At 40.2% G+C, this 27,579-nt stretch overlaps 1 protein-coding gene across 1 annotated transcript; it reads right to left on the minus strand.

The window, feature by feature from the left end:
- Nucleotides 1–11,713: 11,713 nt before the first annotated feature.
- Nucleotides 11,714–27,435, minus strand: LOC129757381 (N-alpha-acetyltransferase 35, NatC auxiliary subunit-like). The gene is made up of 8 exons (XM_055754585.1): nt 27,297–27,435; nt 26,927–27,230; nt 26,403–26,861; nt 13,324–13,441; nt 13,079–13,260; nt 12,821–13,015; nt 11,975–12,760; nt 11,714–11,905 (listed from the first exon to the last, which is right to left on the minus strand). Exons 1-8 carry the CDS (start codon nt 27,320–27,322, stop codon nt 11,762–11,764), a joined length of 2,214 nt encoding a protein of 737 aa, XP_055610560.1. The 5' UTR covers nt 27,323–27,435; the 3' UTR covers nt 11,714–11,761.
- Between the last annotated feature and the right edge of the window lie 144 nt (nt 27,436–27,579).

Consider the following 27,579-nt stretch of genomic DNA (forward strand, 5'->3'; position numbering starts at 1 on the left):
GGAAATAAAATCTCTTTTGAGCTGATCAATTAGATGAAATATTAGAAACGTTTTTTCATTAGTTTCTTGTCTGTTCCGCTTTGAGTTTTAAGCAATAATTTATCCAATAGCTACAATCTGAAATTTACACATCAAGAAAGGCAATCGGAAATATGTGTTGAAGAACATATTTAAAAATTGGCTTAGCTTCGGTGAGACTCAAATCTATACCTGTGCCTCTCGAGATGTCGTTGTGTTTTAACCCTTAATTGAAAAGTATCTCGGAAATGCGTGAATATTTTTGAGACATGCATCCACCATAAATATTTTTGAGATTAAGAGAAGTTGACTCAAAGTATTTATTTTAATTACGATATTTTGTGTTTGTGTGAGATATCGAAGAAAGTATGCGAAAAAAATTGCAAAAGTCAAATGAATTAAATAAGATTTTCTTGGCGATTTCACAAAACTAAAGAACTCAACTAACTCATTATTCTTTTTTTTTTGTGACGTTTAAATAGCTCAGGGAACTGACGGAAATTAAAATTAGAGATAGTTTTTGGAGAAGAAAATTTAGGATAGGCAGCGTAGAATAGTAAGCGATCATGAGACGTTGATTAGACCATCATGCACTTCATTATATCCATTCCGGCTGGATATGGACAGAATGCAGTTCAAGAATAAAAAACCAACCCCTCCTGATACCAGTTGGAGGAAGGACAAGGGTGGGTACGAGACTGGCTTCTACTTACTCCCCAAGCATCTCGTCGGCAACTTATGGAATTCGAACCCAAAGGTTTTTTTGCCGATACCGGGAATCGAACCCAGTACGCCTGGGTTACCAGACTTGCGCCAGCCTATCCTCTAGACCACATCAGAATGGAACTCATTATTCATGAATCTTTAAACAAAGTATTTATGATAAAAATGTGTAACTTAAAAAACGATTTTAAAATTTTCAAAAATAAGTCAATATAATGGAACGATCATATCTAGTGTAAAAAAGGATAATTTTGAAAGAGCGGAAGGATGGAGAGGGTGGCGGTGGGGGCAGGTGCGTTCCTAGAAGTGGCCCTTGGGTGGGGAGGGGTTACCTTCAAAATTTTCAAAAAGTAGTAAATATAAAGGAACATTATCTGGTGCAAAAAACGATCGTTTTAAATGAGGTAAAAGAGGGGGATGTCGGAGAGGGAGGTTCAGTTGCAAATGAGTCAGCAATATAAGCCGCACGCTGCTTCTCCTTCTCCCCTTGTATTTCATTGAACCAAATCAGATGTACTTCGAAAAATATGAAATAAAGGAAGAACAATGAAAACTTGTTACATATTTTCTCAATATACTCATTTCAATATCCTTCTACACAACTTATACATCCTTTGATACTTAAACCTACGAATCTATAATATTTACTGCGAAAAAAATGTTGATAAAAAGAAAGTTGTCGACCAGAAGCGCAATATGAGCAAAAGTTTGTTGCAATTAAAAATGAAGCTAGCTTTACTGGAAAATTGATGATTTGACTACAACTTTAATTTCTTTCTATAAAAGAAATTTAATCCATTAAACATGGTAGAAATTTCTGAAATTTATAAAAAATTGCAAATAACATGATTCCGTACATATATAGTTCAAGGATTTTTTTTGTTTTCTTCTATCTGAGCGAACAAAAAAGAAACTGCATGATGAAGGCAATAAATGTATGTCGTCAGCAGAAAAAATATTACACGAATTTCAGTCTTATAACCATATTCACAATCACACACCCCTCCCTCCCCTATTTGTCTTTTTGAAATTTGTCATTCCATTAAAATTCAAAACCAAATGATAAATTTTGAAACTTACAATTTGAAGCAAATACAAAATGTACCTATTGCAATTTGCTCACGTAAATTGAGGCATATGAGGGAAATTCAGGACAATTTAAAAAGAGTTTTCCCCTACATTTCATTAGCAAGCTCAAATGTATAGTAGTTAAATGGTCGGCGAACTCAAAGTCAACACTCTAAGTAACTCAATAAAAGTTATTTGGTGTAATTCGGTACGGGGAATTGCAAGTTACGATTGTATCCCATTTACCCGAAAACCATTGCCCAGAATGAATTTTTCCCAGAATGACAAATACCCAAAATCAAACCCCAGAATGAACCATTTCCCAGAAAAAAATTCCCCAGAATGCACCATTTACCAGAATTTTTTTTTCCCAGAATTTTTTTCCCCAGAATGAAACATTTACCAGAATGGCACAAATCCCAGATTTTCCCCTAGTATTTTTATTTGTTTTTTTTTTCTAATGAATTCTTGAATATTTCATATGATTCGAAATTATTTTTTTCAAACTGATTTTTTAAATGAAACTACGACTTTGAAATTTTCCAACGAAATTTATTTTATAACCAATACTGTGCTTTGTTTATGGTTTAGGTACTTTAATTGATTCAATGCTTACCATGGTCCTTTAAAAAACCGTTTTGGTATTCGAATCCTCACGCTGCGCGTTCGAACTTGAAAGACGTTTTGTCCTTCACGCTGTCGCGTGGCGGACGGGGCTAAGGGATCACCCCTAGCTTTCACGCAGACCTAGGAAGCCCCGGCAGACCTAGACCAATGTCTTAGGGCCGCCGCTTCCGACAGCGGGTCAGCGGCCTCCTCGGATTTGGGAACCCTTCATCCTCGTTGGTTGCGGCTTTGCCGCAAAAGAATAAAGTTATTTTTAAATAATTTCTAGTAAGGATAAATGTTTTCAATTTTCTGGGAAATGGTTCTTCTGGTGAAAAAATTTCTGGTACATGGTTCATTCTGGTGTAAAAATTTCTGGGAAATGGTACATTCTGGCGAAAATTTTTCTGGGGAATGGTTCGTCTGGGGGAAAAAATTCTGGGGAATGGTTCTTTCTGGCGATTGGAATTCTGGGGATTTTTCATTCTGGGCAATGGTTTTCGGGTAAATGGAGTACAACCGCAAGTTACAGATGCTTGAGTTTGGTGGAACGAATTTTTTGCCAATCTTGGGCCTTTCAATAATAAATAAAAAAATTGTTGATAAAACACTTTTTTTCAATTTTACACTTATTATAAATTTAAAAGCACATCTACTGGAAAAAGTACTTAGTTTGGATAGAAATTCGAACACTTGCGGGTATTTTGTAAGCTAAAGAATTTCAATTTATTCCTAATCCTAACACTATTTTAAATATTATTTGTATTTCTTTAACAATATACTCTTTCTAAATTGTGTACATTGTGTTTTTAATCTGATTCCTATTTCTAAAGATTATCAAAATCGTGCTTCGAAAAATATCGCATTATTTGCTCAAATTTTAAATTCAAAAATATCAAAACAGTATTTCAAACCAATCACTTATCATAAATTACGTGTAGACCAGACTCCATATCTATATTTGGCAAACCACCGAGCAAGCAAATATTCAACATAAAACAGGATTCAACTTGGTAAGCAAAAGATAAGGAATTAAACTCTAAAGTATTTTGGTCCTCGGAGAAAAATTAAATGTTGCTGTTCGGTCATAGACAGTTTTCGTCTAGTTTTTTTCGAAACATTTGTTTGATATTCTGGTTTGTCGAAATAACTTATCGTACTCAACCAAGAATACACAAGTTTGTGAAAAAATTTCTGAAAAATCAAAGGTAAAATATAACGCCCCCACATTCACGAATGCATTGATTTTTGTTCTGTAATAGCCCTAGGCTTTTTAAATCAAACTGAATAAAAAAAATGTATAAAATCCATAATTATTTCTTGCAATATTGAAGAATATTTCTAAGGACCATTCCAAATGGATAATCAAAACTTGTTCAGAATTGATTAGTAAACAAAAGTCGCCCATATATAATTCGAGACCTAGTGAACCTAGATTACTCCCTCGAGGAATTCCACCAGTAACCGTGGAGTTCTAAATTAAAGGGTGATACGGTCAAAATTTGGTCAATATCAACTTGACGTATTTCTTTCAATTTTGCATTTAAAAACCCTGAACACCCCTCATTTTGAAGGTGTGTGTGTGTGTGTGTGTGTGTGTGTGTGTGTGTGTGTGTGTGTGTGTGTGTGTGTGTGTGTGTGTGTGTGTGTGTGTGTGCGTGTGTGTGTGCGTGTGTGTGTGTGTGTGTGTGTGTGTGTGTGTGTGTGTGTGTGTGTGTGTGTGTGTGTGTGTGTGTGTGTGTGTGTGTGTGTGTGTGTGTGTGTGTGTGTGTGTGTGTGTGTGTGTGTGTGTGTGTGTGTGTGTGTGTGTGTGTGTGTGTGTGTGTGTGTTGTGTGTGTGTGTGTGTGTGTGTGTGTGTGTGTGTGTGTGTGTGTGTGTGTGTGTGTGTGTGTGTGTGCGAATTGTTCCCAATGCACGTCGAGTGCCGTGTCTACATGGGATCAATGGGTCAACTCGTTATATACTCATCCGTATATACATATACCCTAAACTCCACCTGGGGCGTCAGACTAATTCCCAAACCGGTACCTGCCCTGAGGCAATACTTCGGTAAGGGGGTGTCTAATTCACGCATAGCGCTACTTTCGCAACACTCGCCAAGAAGTTCATATTTTAATTAAATATCATCCTGACCGCCCAACATCATCTTCACGTCCCATCGGCTACGCTGATTGTTTTGCGTAGTTCATTTCACAGCTTCGGACTCTTTAAGCTTAGTAAAGTTAACCTACGTTATCCTGCGTCAATTGCAATTTGCGTCAGTCTCCAACTCCTTTGCAAAGCAGCCATTATCCGGGCGAGCCCATCACTGACTGCCTGCCATGTGTTAATGTCATCACACATCTTCTGCAACATGTTGTCCGCTGTCGTTTCTGGTCCGCAGGCGGCGAATATGTTGGCACGTTCCTCTTCAAATCTTGGACAATAGAATACCACGTGTTCGGGTGTCTCGTCAACATCACCGCATGTTAGGCAGACCGGCGAGGCCGCATGTCCGAACCTGTGGTGATACTTCATGAAGCATCCATGACCAGTCAGGAATTGCGTCATGTAGAAATCCACTTCGCCATGCTTTCTCTCCATCCACTCTTTGATGTTTGGGATCAAACGATGGGTCCACCTCCCTTTTTCCGAGCTGTCCCACAGCTGCTGCCAGTTAGCCATGGAGCTATCTCTGGCTCGTGTTCTCACGTTTTGCATGCCTCTATTTTCGTAGCAATAAGAGTCCTCCACCAACAAAACCGAGATGGGCATGACTCCCGCTACAACGCATGCAGCCTCCGACGAAACGGTGCGGTATGCACTGATGACCCGCAAATTCATTCGCCTCTGTACACTGTTCAGCTTCTGCTGGTTACACTGAATGTTAAGACCAGATTTCCAGGCCGCCCCTCCATATCGAAGGATTGACGAAACTACACTCGAAATTATCCTTCGCTGACTACTTCGGATCCCCGAGTTGTTCGCCATTATCCTCGTGAGTGCGGCCGTTGCTGTTGCCGCCTTCTTGCACACATACTCAACGTGGTTTTTAAAGCTGAGCCGGTCGTCAATCATCACACCCAAATATTTAAGCTCACGCTTTGATTCGATAGTGCATGATCCAACTGTAATCCTGCCTGTTTGCGGTGAAATCAGGTTTGATATCAGGACCATCTCGGTTTTGTGGTGAGCCAACTGCAAACTTTTGGAGTGCATCCAGCTCTCTACCGCATATACAGCCTCTGAAGCTCTTAGCTGGACGATTTCTGTAGAGTAACCCGTCGCTAGTAGCACGACATCGTCCGCGAAACCAACCAACTTTACTCCCTCTGGCAGGCTCAATGTCAGCACCTCATCATACGTAATATTCCACAGAACCGGGCCCAGTATCGACCCTTGCGGTACTCCAGCTGTAACATCCATTTCCTGAAATCCTTCGCTCGTCATGTATAGAAGCTTGCGGTTCTCGAAATAGCTTTCCACTAATTTGTAGAGATATTTTGGTATCCTCATTTTTATAAGCGAAGAAGCAATCGCTGCCCAGCTGACACTATTGAAGGCGTTACGCACGTCCAATGTTACTACCGCACAAAAACGGTCCCCTCTTCTCTTCTTGAGTCTGGCTTTATCAGCCGTTTCGATGACAGTTCGAATGGCGTCGACTGTGCATCGCCCTTTTCGAAAGCCGAATTGATTGTTGGACAATCCGCCTTCGCCCTCGGTGTACCGCTGGATACGATTCAAGATCACCTTTTCCAGAGTCTTTCCAACCGTATCCAGTAGGCATATTGGCCTGTATGCCGATGGGTTCCCCAATGCCTTTCCTGGTTTGGGCAGCAGAACCAGCTTCTGTCGTTTCCAAATATCTGGAAACATCCTTTCCTCGCGAAAATCAGAGCTACTCGCACGTAAAGCTGGCAAAATCGCTAACAGTTGCCAAATCAACCGTTACAAATGTAATTTAAGTGTTTGGGGAACGTTTGTCGACAGTCAGGAAGCCTGGATCAGAGGGAAATCGAAAACCGGAAGCCGCTGAGACGACAAAGAGAGTTGCGGGTACTTTCAAGCGAAACCCTAACCTCTCTCTCCGAGACGCCGCAAATAAGCTGGGTGTATCGTCTACAACCGTGCATCGAGCCAGAAATCGAGCCGGACTATCGACTTACAAGAAGGTAGTGACTCCAAATCGCGATGATAAACAAAATACTACGGCCAAAGCGCGATCCCGGAAGCTGTACACGACGATGCTGACGAAGTTTGACTGCGTGGTAATGGACGACGAAACCTACACAGAAAAAAAGTCTGAGCTTTACATTTCATGTAAAGTCTGATTTCATGTAAAATTCAGTCATATGTGTTGTATATTATAAAGCAGCCCTGACAATAGCCATGCGTTTCTCATTTGGATCAATTTGTTGTATTTTTATATGACTTTTGCTTGAAACGATGTTTGGAATCCAGAACGTTGCAATCGCACACAGGGTGTGTCTAATTGTTTGCCGATTTTTATGAAAATAAAAAGGGAAATTATTTTGAAACTGTTCACAACATATACACTGCCGGCCAAAAGTTTGGGATCACCCGCTAAAAAACATGCAAATTTTGATCGTTCATATCTCAGCCGTCTTAGGACATATTGCAAATCTTCTGAACTCATTTGAAAGATAATGAGCAATAGCTATTTCGGAGTTATTTTGCCCAGAAATAATGTTTTAGTTTTGCACCTAAACCTTTACCTAAAGTTAGAGCATTTTCAAAAAAACGCACTCAATATTCAAAGCCGATCATCTCGCGATAGGGTGGACCAAATTTCAAAATTTGAGTTGCATTTGAATCCTTATTCTATACTTCTCAAAACACAATCAAAAATTTTTGTGCAAAAATTTAAGAATGTACTACTAATTAATAAAATAGACACTTAAGTCATCGTCCAAAAGTTTGGGATCACCCCTAGTATGGTGTATCGACCAAAAGTTTGGAATCATTTTTTCAAAAACATGCAAATTTATCTCATTCATATCTTTCTAATCTAACATCGTATTGCAGATCTGAAGGGTGCATTTGAAAGCTTAGAAATTGTTGTTTTTTTATAAATTCATTAAAAAATTATATTTTAAATCCATAACCATAAAAAATTCACAATCATAAGGGTGAATTTTCAAAAAACAATTAATTTCAAGTAAATTGTTTATGGTTATCATTTTAAAATATAATTTTTGTATGAATTTATGGAAAAACAACAATTCCTAAGCTTTCAAATGCACCCTTCAGATCTGCAATACGATGTTAGATGAGAAAGATATGAATGAGATAAATTTGCATGTTTTTGGTCGATACACCATACTGAGGGGTGATCCCAAACTTTTGGACGATAACTTAAGTGTTTATTCTATTAATTAAAGGTACATTCTTAAATTTTAGCACAAAATTTTTTGATTGTATTTTGAGAAGTATAGAATAAGGATTCTAATGCAACTCAAATTTTGAAATTTGGTTCACCCTATCGCGAGATGATTGGCTTTGAATATTGAGTGCGATTTTTTGAAAATGTTCTAACTTTAGGTTAAGTTTTAGGTGTAAAACTAAAACATTATTTATGGGCAAAATACCTCCGAAATAGCTATTGCTCATTATCTTTCAAATGAGATCAGAAGATTTGCAATATGTCCTAAGACGGCTGAAATATGAACGATCAAAATTTGCATGTTTTTTAGCGGGTGATCCCAAACTTTTGGCCGGCAGTGTATAAATTATGATTTTTTTTGCCTTTTTGGATTTTTTTTTTTCAAAATAGTATATTACTCGATAAAATTTCATAAACTTTATTGGATAGAAGTGATATTTTGTTCAAAGCTACAGTCACCTCTTGTCCTAATTTATTTTTTTTTAATATAAGAATAACTCTAACCGAAAAGCTGGGTATGAAATCAATTACTGGACACAATTAAAAATGAATAGCACAAAAAGAAGTCATATTTATGGTTTTAAAAAAATATTGCAGAGTATGGTCAACAATATTCTAAATTTGTTGTTACCAAAATTTCAGCACAAAAAAGCTTTTTTTTTTATATTCTTGAATTTTAGTATTAACTTTTAAATTCAAATAAAATTGGGATTATAGATTTTTATACAAGTGAATCGTTGGGAATTGTTCAATCTTCAAACAAACAAATGACAAGTTTCATTACAACGAACAAATCACAAGTAATATTATTTTTGAAAAAAAAACTTACTGGATACGTGCTATGTTTTGGAAAAGAAATGAAAAAAATGTTTTCAAAATCATCCATCAAAAAAGTATTAACGAAACTACAAAAAAAAAAATCAGATACACCCTGTAGCAGGATCGTTTCACAAACAAACACTGAACGGCCGACTGATGAGAAGCAAGTTCGATTTGTTGCGCCAAGAAATGCTGTTTAAAATCTGGAGCTCATGGATTTTGGTTGGATAAACCATTATGAATATCTTTTAATTCATTGTCATGCTTTGTTACAAGGTTGATGGCTAGAAATTGATAAAATAATAATTCAAAAAATAAAAAGGAATAATGAGCCGGAACGGTTTCATTGTTGTGGTCGTGAAAATTTACAATGTCATTTTTGCTCGTTTCGGGAATTTACATTACGTCATAAGTCATGTAGATTTAATAGAAATAACTTGTTCCATTTATTTGCTGGTTATAACAGGTAATTATTTAATACTGTGTACGTCAAAGCCGACTACAAGCAGCTTCCGGGACAGGAGTTTTATACTGCAAAAGGAAGGGCCGGATTAAGCCATCGGGGGCCCGGGGCAATTTTTCTCGGGGGGCCCATATGATTCGATTTTTTTTTCAAATGTTACCCAGGAAATACAAAACCTTTTAAACGTGTTAAAAAACTGGATATGAGTTCAGTATACTATTTTCAAATAGCCATGTTGTCTGCGTAGAAAATAGCTTCTGGTATTTTTGAATAAAAATTGTTACTCAATCACGTCCAAAGATTGCAGAAGAGTTTAGAAATTTCTTAGAAATGAAAACTCTGATTTAAGCTGCAAAATGCAAAGTTTAATTCTCATTTTTTTAAACCCTTAACACCAACTAAAATTCTCAAATACAAAAAATGACCGGATAGATATTTTAAATGATTTTAATATCTTCATTGATCGTTTGGTTTGTGCTTATTCGAGAAATATTTACCTAGTGACAATAAGGAAGTATCATGAAGATTTCAAACATTGAAAACAAAATTTAGAATAAAAATTAAATTCACATTCTATAGAGATACAGATATAAGAGTTTGAGAATTCAAAACTTTAAATCACGTTCAGAACAGAAACTCAGTGTCTCAAATTTAGTTATTTATTTCAAATCAAGTTTTAAGAAACAAAATATGAATAAAATTAAAAAAAGAGATACAAAGTTACAATCAGAGCAAAAGCAGAAATTGAACCACATGTTAATTTCAATTCTATGTCTTTGAAACACAAAAAAATCTTTTCATGAGATGTTTTTGATTATGATTCTCATCAGATATTTTTTTTTTTTTACAAATTGTTATTCTAAATGTGACGAAAGTTTCATTCGATGCCCTCAAAGCCAAAGTGGTATTAGTGCAAAAATGATCGGTTGAAAAAAAATTGAGAATAAGGATTTAATGTTTAAAACACAGAATCAGTTATCATTGAAAAAAAATCAGATATGGAATCCAAATGAGTTTAGTATCTCAAACAAAGATCCTGAATTTTCAAATTTCAGAAAAATTTTGAAACTGAACATCAGTAACTGAAGAAACAACACGAGACTTAAAAGTCCAAATGAATTGAATTTGGAAAAAAAAATACGATTAAGATCATAGAAATATTCATATTAAGAAAATTACTCAATGATACTAGATACTCAACTATCATGAGAATTTGAGAATGATCATTTGGAAAACGATATGATGAATTCAGGATATTCACTTCAGTGGACGTTTTGTTAAATCAGTTGAAAATGTTTCAATACAAATTTCAAGTCTAAGGCCGATGACATAGTGAATACGATGCGATGCGATGCGGTTAATGCGATTCAATGCGGTGAACCACATTTGATGAAAATGTATGTGATCGCTAAAACCTGACATACTCAACGCGGCGAAGCAGATGTCAATTTGTTCCGCCGCTCGAGTTCGCATAGGCTGCGTCCGTAAATTTTCCGCCAATTCGCATCGCATCGCACTCACTATGTCATCGGCCTTAGACTTGAAATTTGTATTGAAACAGACAGAAATTGGAATAGAAATTCAATAAAGAAACACTGTTATCGATTGTTCCAATTTAAGCAACAACTTTTTTTAAGATTTTACTTTCAAAAATAGGGAGGGAAAAGGGTTTAGAATTTATACACCAATGAAAATTTCAATAATAATGAATGAAAAGTGAAAAGTTATTCTAATACGCGGTATTAACCCGGTAAAATTCTGAAATGTTTATCATAAAGCGGAATAAGCTGCTATTTTAGTGCAGTAAACCATAACTTGGAAACTTACCGTAACAACAAACATTATTGTTGTGCCAGACGTTTGAATGTAAAGAAAATAAGGAGATTTTTTTTTCTTTATTTAAACCTGTAACTGATAGTTATGTAACTGATTTGTCCAGAAGATTTTGGCATCTTGCCATTACGGTAAAAAGGCCATGGAGTGGTACGCCGCCAACAACGTTCAGGTGGACCTAAGGACAAGAACCCTTCCAACACGCCAGAGCTCCGCCCAATTGAGAAATACTGGGCTATTGTCAAGCGGAACCTAAAGAAGACCAAAAAGCAAAGGACGAGCAGCAGTTCAAGACAAACTGGCTTTCTGCGGCGAAGAAGGTGGACAAGGTGGCTGTACAAAATCTGATGGCAGGGGTTAAGCGTAAGGCCCGGCAATTCGGATTTGGAAAAGCGGAAGCCTAACTGAATATTTTTCCTGAATTTCATACTAATTAAACTTGAAAAAGAAATTTAATTTGATTTTTTAAATAAACGATTTCATCGATTTACACGCATTTTCCCTTGACCAAATTTTGACCGTATCACCCTTTATGATGTGATCCTGTCTGACGAATGCTATTCTGCCTAGGAATATAACTCGAGTAATATACCCAGCCAGGTATGTAATCCCGTTTAGTAGACATTTCCAACTTTAATCCAACGATTTTTTCAGAACTCAAGCACTTCAGTTTTTCTAATCAGGCAAGTGACGGGCTTTCGAAGTATATGAAAAATAATCACAAAAATAAGGTTCATATCTGTTTATTGCATTCAGTGAGTAAATAATAAATACAGAGAAAGTACGACACAACAAACGTCCAATCTAGAATATATTCATGAACACACTCATTGACAATCAATGTCTACTTCTTCTGCTTGATAATCGGAAAATATCGATGGTAGGAAAAGTCAAACTCCGGTTGCGTTTTCGATTGCCGATTCAGCCCACTTGCCAGCAAGTTCATCATTACGAAGTTCATCTTGGCCACCTTTACTATTTCATGCCACTGAAAGAGAACATTTTATAAACGATTTATACATAGAACCTTCATTTAATTCAATTGTTTAACTTTTACCTCCTCATCCGGATTAGGATAAGACTCCAGCAGTGAGCGCGCCTCATGGAAATGTTTGGCAGCTGATGCGTACAATTCTTCCGGCGGAGTTTTGAGCAAGTATGACTTCATAAGCTTGAAATCCGAGTATCCCATCGGTGGCGGCGTTGATAATGCAGCAAACGGAGCAAAACGATGCTCGAATCTTACTTTTTCGTTGTCGAACATCGCTAGAGGTTCCGGAATACGATCTTCACCAATGAATCCCCCCAAAGCTTTGTAATAACCACCGCACATGTTCTGCATGGCCTGGTTGAAAATGATTTCTTTACCGTCCGATTTTCCTTTCCGCTTTTTGACTTTCGGTTTTTTCTGGTTACCCTTGGCGGATCCTTTCGGTTCGGGTATGTTGTCTTGCTCCATGAGAAAAGCATCAGCCCTGGTCAATGCCGACACGATCCATCCGAATATAAATTGGTAAAGATACCAGAAAATATAGAGATACTCGTGAACCGAGTACAGCTCCAGCTCTAATCCGGAGAGCAAGAAAAATGACATGGACCGTAGGCAATGATACAAGACCCAGGTTCCGAAACAAGCCAAATGCTGCCGAGGGTTTTCGTGCTTCATCGAAAGCGAGTGCAAGTAGGCATCAACCCGTTCGGCTTCGTCTTGGAGGTTGGCAAAGCTGGACAGCTCATATGCAAGCTTATCTCGCTGCCGAGCCCGATTGTATCCACGCAGTTCAAAGAGGACGCTAAAGATGTGCTCGTTGTACGCGAAGAAAGAATCGACACAGTTGCATGCCTGTAAATGTAATAAGCTTTTAGATGGTACGATGACAAAAATTAAGGATTTAAAGCCTACCGCAGGGTTGGTGAATAGAGGATTATCGGGTAACAGCACTGGTGGAGCAATGAACGCTTTGGCGGACTCTTTCAATACTTCTGTAAGTTTCTTAGTTCCGAAAACGACGCAATGGCCGGGAAAATATAGCGTTTGTAGAATGCTTCGGGAGAGTAGACATGGGCTGAACTTTTTACAGAAATCCATGAAGAAATTCTGAAAAGTTTAATTCAAATATAATTAGGGTAATGCTCTTTAAATCTCAGCACGCATTTTTACCAAAGCACTGTGAAAGTCGTGACAGTGTACTATTTTACAGGCATGCTTAAGCCGTTGGATAAATTCCGCCAGATATTGGATGCACACGGATCGATCCTTGATTCGGGTGTATCGTGGAAAGGTCGGTGGCAACAGCCGTTGATTGACCATCATCGAGAATCCCATCGAATTTGGGGTATCCGCTTAAAGAGAGTTATAAGAATATGATAAATTGTTTTTCCATATAAGGTTAACAACAAACTTACATCCCGGTTCCGGTTGTGTTCCCAACTCGATCGTTTTCTCAATCAACTGGGTCAATTCTAGGGCACCATTAAGCGTTTTCACGATGTCTATCATTTCCGTTTTTGTTGGAGATACGTTCTGAAACAAGTTATGCAAGTTTTATAAACTTGTACTTTTTAACGAAAAGTGGGGTCCAATCGTCAATGTCAATCGCTCAACAGAACTTTAAAAATTATTTCTGAATGGCTGGGAAAAATCATCAAAATAGAGTTCTACTATCCAGAGTTGACCACAAGGTGGAGCACAAAAAAGGAACTATAATAGTTTAACACATCAAGGACCTATTTTTTAGAGTATTTTATAGAAATAAATTTGTAATTTTAAGATATTCTTTAAAGTTGTTTTAAACACTAAACCATAGACAAAGGCAGTTTATTTTGGTTATTATAGCTAAGTTTAGAAACAATTTTTCATTCAACGTCCACTTTTGCTGGAGCTCTCTAGGCCCACTGATTAGATTAAAAAAATAATATAAAAAAAAAACACTGCAGATTGGAATCTTCGACAAATTTAAGAAGAGACATAACATATTATTTATTATATGCTGGTATGTAATTGTGGTCTAGAGTCCTGGATGAGTTCTAAATTTGTTGGTCATGTGTTATAAAACCAATGGTTCTTCCAGACTAACATTATGCGGGCATTGTGGCGTGATTTGTCCTTTCAAATGTTCATGTGAGTCAAGAAGTTGTTACCACAGTAGGCATCGACTTATGCTACCGTGGATACCAGATCAACAAGTGAAAATTATTCATTCTTCGCCAGGCCCACGTGCTAGTAACACGCTACTCAATTGTTCTCTTAAAAGTAATAAAATAGTAATTAGTCTAAAAATCCAAGTATTGTTTCAATATAAAGAAATACTTTATTGGCGACGAGTAAATCACCCACGCAATCAAGATGGCAACAACTCAAGAAGTTTTCCAGACTATCATGCGGCAGAATCAGCAGATGGCGGAGCAGAACGCTAGGCTCATGCAGATACTGGAGCGAATCGGCATTCAAGAAGGTTCCAGTTCTCCCAAGTCCAGCAGCCCGGAATTCATAATTGAATCCCTGGCCTCCAACATCCGAGAATTTATCTACGATCCGGAAAACGGTCTTGTCTTCGACCGTTGGTACCGGAAGTATGAAGATCTTTTCCTACGAGACGGCGCTAAATTGGACGATCCAGCAAAAGTTCGCCTTCTTCTTCGAAGCCTCAGCGTGAACGTCCATGAGAAGTACGTCAATTTCGTTCTTCCCAAGCACCCCCGTGAGTTTTCCTTCGAAGAAACGGTCACCAAACTCACGGAACTCTTCAGTACCCGGATTTCGCTCTTCAGCAAACGCTACAAGTGCTTTCAACTGCGGAAAAACGATGCTGACGATTTGGTGAGCTACGCTGGGATGGTGAACAAGGTCTGTGAGGATTTCGAATTGGCCAACTTAACGGCGGACCAATTTAAAAGCCTCATTTTCATCTGCGGTCTGCAATCAACGAAAGATGCAGACATACGAACGAGGCTACTGTCCAAATTGGAAGCAACTGGTCCGGAAGACGAATGCAGTCTCGAAATTCTGGTCAAGGATGCTCAACGACTGCAAAATTTGAAGCTCGACACGGCGATGGTTGAACAACATCAACAGGTGACTTCTGTCTGCACAGTCAAGCAGAAGAAGTTTCCAGTCAAACCATCCGGTTCACATTCAAAACCCATCAAGACTTCAACCAACCCAAAGACTCCATGCTGGCAGTGCGGCGGAATGCATTTTGTCCGCGACTGCAGCTATTCAAGCCACGTCTGCAGGGATTGCAAGCAAACCGGACACAAGGAAGGTTATTGTGATTGCTACAAACCGAAGCCGCAATCAAAAGCCAAGGTTTTCAAGAAGCGATCCGTGAAAGGTGTTTTTGCTGAAAACAACATCAACTGCGTGTCAAGCCGGAAGTTTCTCACTGTTCTCATCGATGGTTCTGCAGCAACGCTTCAGTTCGACACAGCAGCAGACATCACCATCATTTCGAAACATCAATGGAGCAAGAAACTCGAATCACCAGCACTTTCAGCAACAACACGCACCGCCATGACAGCTTCAGGTAAGCCCCTTCATCTTTTGGGTGAGGCCAAAGCTGAAGTGACACTAGGAGACATCCAGAAAACAGCGATCTATTACGTCACCGACAATCGTCTGGACCTTTTCGGTCTGGAATGGATTGACCTATTTGAGCTTTGGGACAAACCATTATCAGCGATATGCAATCAAGTCCAACTCGAATCTTCAAACTACATCCAGCGATACAAAGCTAAGTTTCCTGAGGTTTTCAAATCCACCCTGGGTCACTGTACGAAGACGAAGGTTCGATTGTACCTCAAGCCCAACGCTCAACCTGTTTTCAAGCCGAAACGTCCAGTGCCATTCACCTCCGTTGAGAAAATCGATTTGGAACTGGAACGCTTGCAGAAACTCAACATCATCACGCCTGTGGAATTTTCCCAGTGGGCGGCCCCAATTGTGGCTGTCAAGAAACCAGGAGGACGAATCCGAATTTGTGCTGACTATTCAACTGGTTTAAACGCTGCATTGGAACCGAACAACTATCCACTTCCGGTTCCCGATGATATCTTCAGCAAGCTCAACGGATGCAGATTCTTCAGTATCATCGATCTCAGCGACGCATATTTGCAAGTTGAGGTTGATGACGATTCGAAGCAGCTTTTGACCATCAACACGCATCGTGGATTGTTCCGTTTCAACCGGCTAGCACCTGGGGTCAAGTCAGCTCCGGGAGCCTTTCAGCAGTTGATGAACACCATGATAGCCGGTCTGAAAGGTGTCGATTCTTTCCTGGACGATATTCTGGTCTACAGCCGAACCGAAGAGGAACATCGGAGCATTCTGGATGGATTGTTTATGCGATTGCAGGACTACGGTTTCCACCTGAGGGAGGAAAAATGCAATCTCATGCAGCGGCAAATTCGATACCTTGGGCACATTGTCAACGCCTCAGGTCTACGTCCCGATCCAGCCAAAGTCGAAGCTATTGTCAAGATGCCAGCACCAACCGATGTGAGTACCCTTCGTTCTTTTTTTTTATAATTCTTTATTTGAAACGGCTCATACAATTAAGTTTCAAGGAGCCAAACTCGCTTTTTTGTTTTTACAATCTTTTTCTTGGCTTAGCACTTTTTTTTAGAAGAAAAAAGAAGATAGAAAGGGAAAAATGAAAATAAAATAGAATTATAGACGAAGATCGATAGCTTTTAGAAAAGAGTAGATTTCAAACATGTAGTCCAAATCTAGCACAGCTAGTACATCTCTCACTGGAACGTTAGGTGGTTTTCCTCGGGCCCGAAGGGAGTCTATTAAATTCGTTCTGGCGACAAGGTGGACCTCGCACGACCAAACAATATGCTCAATGTCATGGTAACCTTTGCCGCAACCACACAAATTGCTGCCAGCAATGTCAAAACGATAGAGTACCGCGTCTAAGGAATAATGATTGGACATGAGACGGGAAAATATACGAATAAAATCCCGACTCAGGTCCAATCTATTAAACCAGGGTTTAAGGCTTACCCTTGGGATAATCGAGTGGAGCCACCGACCCAAATCATCCTCGTCCCATTTGCGCTGCCAGTTGACAAGAGAGTTTCTTCGAACCAAAAAGTAAAATTCGTTGAAGACGATTTCACGTAGATACGTGTCGCCTTCCATCGCCCCCACCTTTGCCAGAGAGTCTGCCTTTTCATTACCCTGTATCGAGCAATGAGAGGGAACCCAAACAAAGGTGATGGTAAAGCGACGTTTTGATAAAGCACTCAAATTACTGCGTATCTTCTCGAGGAAGTATGGCGAGTGCTTTCCCGGTTTTATCGAATGGATTGCTTCAACAGAGCTCAGACTATCCGTTACAATATAGTAGTGTCCAACTGTCCGGGAAGCGACACTGTCCAAAGCGCAGTGAATAGCTGCTAACTCCGCTACATATACAGAGCATGGTGACTGGAGACTGTGAGAGGTGCTAAATATTTCGTTGAACACCCCAAAACCTGTTGTTTCGTCTATAAGTGATCCATCGGTAAAGTACATTTTATCAGCATCGACGTGTCTATATTTAGCTTCGAAAATTTTTGGAATCAGAAGAGGACGATGCGAGACCGGGATTCCACGAATTTCCTGCTGCATAGACAAATCAAACTGGACAGAAGAATTGTCGTAGTCTGGGCTACAAACACGAGTTGGGCAGTACGAAGAAGGGTTAACCTGCATTGACATGAAGATATGGTAAATAGACATAAATCTAGTTTGAATATTTTGCTCAAGTAGCCTTTCAAAATTATCAATTACCAATGGGTTCATGACCTCACACCTGATGAGGAACCGGAGTGATAATAAATTGAATCGATCTTTCAGTGGTAGTATGCCTGCTAAAACTTCAAGGCTCATGTTATGAGTTGAAGGCATGCAACCCAAAGCGATACGGAGACAACGGTATTGAATACGCTCGAGTTTAATGAGATGAGTTTTGGCAGCCGATTGGAAACAGAAGCTGCCATACTCCATCACTGAAAGAATAGTTGTTCGATATAGCTTAATTAAATCTTCAGGGTGAGCTCCTCACCAGGTACCGGTAATTGAGCGGAGAAAATTAACTCTTTGCTGGCATTTTCCTTTCAGATACTCAATGTGAGCTTTCCAAGTGCACTTGGAATCAAACCAAACCCCAAGATACTTAAAACACCTCGATTGAGTGATCGTTCTGCCTAGGAGCTGAAGCTGAGGCTGAGCAGGTCTACGCTTTCTAGAGAAAACAACCATCTCCGTTTTCTGTGGAGAAAACTCAATCCCAAGCCCCAAAGACCAGGTTGACAATCTGTCTAAAGTATCTTGTAAAGGCCCGAGCAGATGAGACTCTGTAGCTCCTGTAACAGATACTACACCATCATCTGCAAGTTGTCTTAGAGTGCAGCCTTCAGAGAGACAACTGTCGATGTCGCTTACGTAGAAGTTATACAATAGTGGACTCAAATATGAACCTTGCGGGAGACCCATACACTCAGGCAAATTCTTATTATGATTCTCATAAGATGCATCTTATGAACCGCTTTTTAGAGTGTAAAATTGATTTTCATAAGAGTCTTATGAAATTCTTCCAATTTTCAAAGTAAGTTCTTATGAAAAATAGAAGAAGCGGCATTGTGAAAAAATAATGAACGCATTCATTCCATCAGTCATTATTTTTCATCGTCACACGAGGCGTGAAACCATTATAGTTTTCCTAAAAGATAAGTGATTATCTCATTCTAAATGGTAAGATTATTTTTTGTAAATGTTGATATTATTTGTAAACTCAAACACATCATTTTTGTTTACGTTTCAGCATACTGACCGGGAAAAAGTAAAAACTCAAAGAATCCGATGCGGCAGAATAAATGTGTTGGAACCGGATGTTTGTGTGCTGCTGTTAGTGCTAATGATGTAACAAACTAGATAGAAACAAGCTAGAAAATAAATAAAATGTTTTTAATATCAATTATCTTGAGTTATTCTCATCAAACATGACATTTTCTGTTTCCATAAGACCCTCTTATGAAAAGCAAAAACCTCTCAACAAAGTAGGCGTTCATTTGAAGAATTCATTCGCGTCATAAGACAATCTTATAAATTTCAATGATTTTTCTTATGGCGCCAGTTTATAAGAGAATCTTATGGCAAACTTAATAGTATTTTTCTGAGTGTATAAGAGATTCTTCTAATTGTAAGATCTCCGTGAGCAAAGTTCAAATGTTTCTCACAAAGCAAACTGTATAAGATGTTGTTCAAAAGAGGAGGTAGACCCCGGGAGTGCAACTTGTCTGACAAAACCTCTATTGAGACTGCATCAAAAGCTCCTTTTATGTCAAGAAACACTGATGCCATTTGCTCACGTTTTGCATACGCCATTTGTATCTCTGAAGACAGCAAAGCAAGACAATCGTTTGTCCCTTTGCCCCTGCGAAACCCAAATTGAGTATCCGAAAGGAGACCATTTGTTTCCACCCATTTATCCAATCGGAACAAAATCATTTTCTCCATCAATTTCCGAATGCAAGACAACATCGCTATTGGACGGTACGAATTGAAATCAGACGCAGGTTTTCCAGGCTTTTGGATAGCAATATCTCTCACTTGTCTCCAATCTTCGGGAACAATGTTAAACTCCAAGAATTGATTGAATAAATTTAACAAGCGAAATTTTGCGGCATCAGGAAGGTTTTTCAACAAGTGAAATTTTATTTTATCAACTCCTGGAGATGAATTGTTACAAGAAAGGAGAGCAAGTGAGAATTCTACCATCAAAAAGCCGGAATCCAGATCGCATCTATTCGGAGGCACACTTCGGATGATTTTTTGCACAGGTGTGGAATCTGGACAGATTTTCCGCGCGAAGTTAAAAATCCATTTATGCGAATGTTCTTCACTTTCGTTCGTGGAAGAACGATTACGCATGCTACGTGCCACATTCCACAAAGTGCTTAAAGATGTTTCCCGCGATAAATCTCCCACAAAATTACGCCAATGCGCGCGTTTTTTCCCCTTGATCAGGTTTTTGAATTGTTTCTCAAGAGAAAAATACGTGTTGAAGTTATCCAGGGTTCCGTGTTTCCGAAAAACTTTAAAAGCGTTCGATTTGTCTTTGTAAAGTTTGGAACACTGACTGTCCCACCATGGATTGAGAGGCCTTCGACGAACAGATGAATCTGGGATGGGTTTCGTTTGAGATTTTACAGCACTATCATAAATCATTCGAGCAAGAAAGCTGTATTCCTCTAAAGGAGGTAAAACATCCACAGAACGGATGGCTGAAACGACTGCGTCCGAGTACTTTTTCCAGTCGATGTGTCTTGTGAGGTCATATGCCATATTTGTTGAATTTGAAGTATTGACCCCATTGGTGATTGTAATTTTGATAGGCAAGTGGTCACTACCATTGGGATCAGGGATTACCTTCCACTGGCAATCCAATGATAGTGAACTTGAGCAGAGTGAGAGGTCAATTGCACTTTGTCTTGCAGGAGGTTTAGGTACTCGTGTTTTTTCACCCGTGTTCAAAATTGTTAAATTGAAACTGTCACAAATGTCATAGATAAAAGTAGAACGACTATCGTCAATTTGCTCCCCCCAGCCAGTCCCATGTGGATTAAAGTCACCCAAGATCAACCTGGGCTCAGGTAACACTGAGCACAGGTCTTCTAGGTGATTTCGATTCACTGTAACTCTCTGAGGCCAGTACAAACTCACAATGCACAAGTCCTTACCTCTTATAGTTGTATGACAAGCAACAGCTTCAATTCCTCCCGACAAAGGGAGGTGGATTCTATAAAAAGAGTGGTGATCACATTTTCATATGTGATGAAAGAAATTAGAGAAACATGAACTATCAAAGAACGAAAGAACATAAGCCGTAAATATCATGAAAATTTCGAAAAAGATACAACGGCTCACCGACAGGTTTTGAACCTGCAATCTCCGCTTCGGTACAACGGCGCGTTAGCCAATTCCACCACGGTGAACGTGATGGAACCGGCGAACACGAGCAATCGAGCTCTGCCGATCAACTGCTGGACCTTCTATCGAAACACCATGTATATCCCGCATGTGATCTTTCCCTCTATTGATCTCTCTTGTTTCTCTAACCCCACCCATCGACTCGGGATTTTAGCCGTGCTCGCTCGGCTAAAATCCCGAGTCGATGGGTGGGGTTAGAGAAACAAGAGAGATCAATAGAGGGAAAGATCACATGCGGGATATACATGGTGTTTCGATAGAAGGTCCAGCAGTTGATCGGCAGAGCTCGATTGCTCGTGTTCGCCGGTTCCATCACGTTCACCGTGGTGGAATTGGCTAACGCGCCGTTGTACCGAAGCGGAGATTGCAGGTTCAAAACCTGTCGGTGAGCCGTTGTATCTTTTTCGAAATTTTCATGATATTTACGGCTTATGTTCTTTCGTTCTTTGATAGTTCATGTTTCTCTAATTTCTTTCATCACATATGAAAATGTGATCATTTTCAGGTACAAAGATGTACCAAGCGATTTCATAACATCAGTATTGAAAAGAGTGGTGCTTATTGATCCCCAAAAGCACCCCTCCATAAGAATCGTTGCGATCCAAACGAATAATGTTGAAATCGTGGAATGAGATGTTTGATTGAGAAGAAAGCCATGTTTCAGAAAGGGCAAAAATATCGCAACTAGTTTCATGAAGAAAAAATTTGAACGCATCCAGTTTAGGAATAAGACTACGGCAATTCCACTGTAGAACAGTGATATCTCCGACCTCTCGGCGTAAATTAGCCATCAAGAGAGATAAACGCTGAAAGAAGGGGCCAAGTTAGCATCAATTGCTTCAAAAATGTCTTCACCACAGGTAGCATTGAAGTCACAATGCTCCTGATCGATTCCGATACATTGAAAGAAGAAAAAATTCCATTTAAGATATCAGACAACTTGAACAGTCCCGATTGAGCAGTTGGGTCTGATAAAACTACATTTGATTTTGGAGCTTTAGAAGTTTCCGGTACTTCAGGTTTGTTTTGGGATGCAAACTTCATGGAAAATCCAGGAGGGACAACATTTTCTTTTGCAGAAGTTATCGGTTTCTGTCTTACTGTCGTTTGGGAGCTAAATGTAGGAACTTTTTTTGGAATTTTAGGGGTCTTGGGAGCAGGTTTTGTTCGTTTTCTGGAGTTAGCAACAAATAGAATTGGGTGATCTTGATCAGTTGAGTCAGTGTCGTCAGTGTCAACTGGCAGCACTGAAAAAATGTTGGTGGACTGAGATTGGATCGCAGGCGCCGCGCCCTTTAACATGGCGGCATATAAGAACGTTTTGATCGTTCTTTTAAAGAGCGCTTTTGACTGTCCCAGCGACTCTTAAATGGCCCACACAAGGAGATATCATGGGGTGAGCCCCCGCAATAGACACATTTCTGTTCTATTGCTGAGCACGCTCCTTCCCCATGAGTCTCCCCACAGTTGGAACAACGCGTCTTGTTGCAGCAGTGTGACGCAGTGTGTCCCAATTTTATGCAATTTTTACATTGCATCGGTCGAGGCACAAAGAGCCGCACAGGCAGCCTTAAAATTCCGTCAATCAAGACGTTATTAGGGAGGGCGGTACCCGCAAAGGTAACACGAAATGAGTCTGAAGGTGAGTACACTTTGTTTCCATTCACGACGGTGGCAGTACTGAGTTGGCGGCATTCCAAGATTTCGACCGAAGCCGAATCAAGGCTCTTAAACTTACCAACGCCGTTGGATTTCACGTAATCAGCTTTCAGACTCATTTCCGTGATTACACCCTCGATCTCTACGTCTCGAGACGGAATGTAAACATGGTATTCTAAATTTATGAAATTGCTGGTAGCAATTTCATTAGCAGCTTCCCGGTTGGCCACTACAACGCGCAATTTATTTGGTCGCACCTTTGTTATACTGGCCACGGAAGTCCACCTCGCCAGATCTTTGGTGATCTGTACCACGTTAAGCTGTTTACCGTTTTTTTTGGGCCGGATAAAAACCACCCAAGGCCCAGTAAAAGTTGAACCATTTGTGTAGGTTCGGAGACGGGTTGCTCTACTCTCAACTGTGGATGATGCAGAATTATCATCCATCCGAGAAAGATTAATACCTGAAGGACCAGCATCAGGCGAATCCTCCAGATGCTCTTCATTCTCTTTGATGACATTCTCATCATCCACAGTTGGTGGGTTTAACCCCCCGCCTTCCCTCATATTTTTGAGCGGGGGCACGAATGCCTTCCGTGTCAAAAATATGAGCGAAGCAGTCAATGTTCAAAAAATAAATAAAGAGAAACAATAGAAACAAGAAACAGTGAAAAAAAATAAAATAAAGATTACTTGCAAGCACTTCTTAGCGAGTTATTCAGTTTAGTGTCCGGCACCGTCTCCACCACGTAGTCGTCCTTCGTTGATTGAAGATGGCGACGTCTGGCAAAATGCTGGGTCCTCCTTGTATCCCGATTACGGCAATCAGAACCAGAATCCTCGGAACGCCCTCCTCGGTACGCAAACCCGTATGTTCAGAGCGAACAAAGAGCACCCTTTTGATAACGATGGCCTTGGTGGTGTTGATGAAAACGGCAGCCAATCTGCTGCTGTTGGCGAGCCGGTGACTACCTCGCACCAGTTTTTGGCTTGTGAGGGACGGCAATTGTTAACCGAACCAGCAGGAAAATCCACGATATGTGACAAAACTGCACTTTATACGTTATAAAAACAACCAATTTTCGATTTTTTTTGGAAAAAATTTCACTTGAAAACGGTAGTGAAAAAATGACATCCACACTAGCCGAGCTACTTGGATCGAATGAACCCTTCGTTCTTTTCTTGGTGCAGTGAACTTTTATGCGAAGTTTGTGCGCGAAATGCACACGCTACGCCGACCGCTTGATGCTCTGCTGAAACAAGATGTCAAATTTGAGTGGAATCAAGATTGCCAGAGGTCTTTCCGACGGTTCAAAGAGGTTCTACAGTCCGACTTGATGCTCACTCACTACGATCCTAACCTTGAAATCATCGTAGCAGCAGACGCATCCCAAACTGGAATCGGAGCTTGCATCCTTCACAAATTCCCAAACGGTGCATTCAAAGCTGTTGCTCATGCGTCTCGATCCCTCACTCAAGCCGAGAGACAGTATGGGCAAATCGAAAAAGAAGGACTCGCTCTGGTATTCGCTGTGACCAAATTTCATCGAATGCTTCTTGGTCGCAGGTTCCTGTTGCAAACGGATCACCAACCCCTTCTCCGAATATTTGGTTCCAAGAAGGGCATTCCAGTTCACACGGCGAACAGACTGCAGCGGTGGGCTCTAGCACTGCTATGCTACGACTTCGAGATCCAGTACGTGTCCACATCTCAGTTTGGCTACGCAGATGTCCTTTCTCGCCTAATCGACAAACACTCAAAACCAGACGAAGAGTTTGTCATTGCATCGGTCCAGTTGGAAGAAGATGTGGAGATTCCGCTTCAAGAAGCCATTAGTTCGGTTCCCATCACATTCAAAATGGTAACCAACGCAACACTCAAGTGCCCCGTTCTTCAGCAAGTCAGTCAATTCATCGAAAACGGTTGGCCATCAAACATCTCCGAAATTGTTAACCCAGCAGTGAAGCCATTTTTCCCCCATCGTGATGCTCTCGCAATCATCAAGAATTGCATCATGATGTCGAATCGGTTAGTCATCCCAGAATTCTACCATCAACGGATTCTGAAACAACTTCATCGAGGTCATCCGGGAATGGAACGGATGAAAGCGCTAGCCCGAAGTCACGTTTACTGGCCGAAAATCGACGACGACATCTCAACGTTTGTGAGGAAATGTGAAATGTGTGCTGTTCATGTCAAATCTCCACCGAAGACTCCTCCTCAACCGTGGCCAGCAACACATTCTCCTTGGGAACGCATCCACATCGACTTTGCCGGTCCATTCAAAGGTCTCAACTTTCTGGTTGTGGTGGATGCTCATTCAAGATGGCCCGAGATCTGCACAATCAAATCAGCAACATCATCGGCAGTCATCGAGTTCCTGGATGAATTGTTCGCTCGTTTTGGGATTCCATCAACAATTGTTTCCGACAATGGCACCCAATTCATTTCGAAACAATTCGAAAATTTCTGCGGGAAGAACGGTATTCAACATCTGCGGATTTCGCCTTATCATCCACAATCAAACGGTCAGGCTGAAAGGTTCGTGGATTCCCTCAAGAGGTCTTTGCTGAAAATCAACGACTGGCAAAACATCAACGAATCCCTTCAAACGTTCCTGCAAGTATACCGATCAACTCCCAGTCGTGTCCTGAATGGTTCCACTCCAGCTGAGCTCATGATTGGCAGAAAAATCAGAACTATTCTGAATCTTCTGGATCATGACCAACCGAGACATCCGAAAGCAGATCAGGGATCACGACCACACAAACTAACAACTGGTGCTGCGGTGTATGCCAAACTATACCGCAACAATTCGTCTTGGAAGTGGGTTCCTGGAAAGATTCTTGAAGTGATTGGCAAAGTTAACTTCAACATCCTATTGGAAGAGCATCATGGCAGGCGGAAGCTGATACGTTCACACGTCGACCAGGTCAAGCTTCGGTATCCGGGTGATGCAAGTACTTCGGAGAGGCAGCCTACACCATTGAACATATTGGTCGATATGTTTGGACTTCAAGCCCGGCCAAGCCAACCATCTCCAACATCAAATGTTCCAGAACCTGAAGAAGATGATCCACAACCACCAGCCGGAGAATCAACTTTGGTCGATGTCGATGTTAGCATGGAAGACCAAAACGATTCTTTTGTTTCCCTCGAAGATGAACCAACACCTAGGCGTCCCCGAAGGAACATCAGACTGCCTGAGAGATTAAACTCTTACCTGGTGTCCTGGAAATAAGGAGGGAGATATGTTACCACAGTAGGCATCGACTTATGCTACCGTGGATACCAGATCAACAAGTGAAAATTATTCATTCTTCGCCAGGCCCACGTGCTAGTAACACGCTACTCAATTGTTCTCTTAAAAGTAATAAAATAGTAATTAGTCTAAAAATCCAAGTATTGTTTCAATATAAAGAAATACTTTAGAAGTAAATTCAACCCCACAAGATTTCAATTTCTAAACCCTAAACACATTCCGTTTTCTTGGAAAAAATTTTTAAATCTCAGCAGGAATTGGTTAAGAAATCGGACAATCAGTAAAATGTTAGAACAATTAGTTTGACAAAGATGCCGTAGCAAATGAGTGTGACAAATCCATGTGGAAATTATGATGAAACAAAACTAAGATACTAAGATAGATTAATACTCGATCTGGTAACAAGCTTGTATGTGGTGTTGAGTTTTGGATTGATAATAACTGCTTCATTGACATTTGTAATGAAGAAGCTCGTCAAACTTTTTCAAAAGCAACTATCGAAAAGGTTGATTTAAATTCACAACTAAGCAGTATAATGCTGTGTCATTTTTCAGTAACAAAGAACGACACGAAATTATTACTCACCTTCTCTGGGTACAGCGCTACCAAACACTGGAGTAGTAACCTGGTAAACTTCAACCGGCAAATCAGTGCATTGATGGCCTCTCTTTCCTTTTCATCCTCGGTGTCTTTGGCTTTCTTGACCAAATCCTCCTCGGCACTCTTGAGCATATTACAAGCCTTGGCTTCGGTCAGATCCTTGCACAGATCGTACCCATAGGTGCTGAGTTGAAAATCCTCTTCCTCGTAAACCCGGGCCCACATAATGAAGTTCCGGATCAGAGAGAGCATTTTCAAGATTGCGCAAGCAAATGCCTTCAGCGACCGGTCTTCGATTTTTTGCGGATAGTGCAAATACAGACACGTGAGGACTGTCTGAGCCATTGAGTGACCTTCAAGCCAGGATACGGTACACGAGAAAACCGCGTCGATAATGCCGATCGCTTCAGGAGCACTCAAATTGACCAGCTTAATACAGTTCGTCTAAAAAGATCAAAGATTAATTTAAAAATGTAAGTTTTAAATAAATCTCTGGAAAACATTTTCACCTCAACCGCCGTCTGGAAGGTCAGCGGAGTGGCCTCCTTATTGCAGCACATTCCGGCATCCATTTTGGGGTCCATCATTTCGATTGCAGACATTGCTTCAAAAAGACCGAACATGTTATCGTGAATAAGCTCCCCCAGCTGCAGTTCCTTGACGCAGTCGAAAAACTCAGTCGTGATTTCTGTCCACTCTTGGGGCATAGGCTCGATGAAGGCACCAGCGGGCGCAGCCGGGTCTAGCTTCGTGTTGTATTCCATCAGCCCATCAGAAGGTTCCTCTTCCGCCGTCCGATTGTCGGGTGCGAGACTGTTTGGATCATGAATGTTCGATGAGAATGGAAATTAATTAAGAAAAAAAAAAAACAGCACACACCTTGATTCAGAAGTCTTAGTTTCCATGTTGGCTCTTTTTATTAAATGAGAATATCTAGAGTTTTCTATGGAAAAAACGGAGAAAATCACTACAATTTTATTACAAAATTAATGTAAACAATCCGCAGATTTTTTTGAAGATTTTGACATCAACGAGGGGTGATTTTTACACACTACAAGAATTTTACACATTTTACAGCATAACTTAGAGCATCTGCACCGGCTAAATACAAAATTTCAATTTCAATTTTAAGATCCTCACACTTGTCGTGAAAATGGACATG

This window comes from Uranotaenia lowii, chromosome 3, assembly GCF_029784155.1.
Source record: "Uranotaenia lowii strain MFRU-FL chromosome 3, ASM2978415v1, whole genome shotgun sequence".
Taxonomy (NCBI): domain Eukaryota; kingdom Metazoa; phylum Arthropoda; class Insecta; order Diptera; family Culicidae; genus Uranotaenia; species Uranotaenia lowii.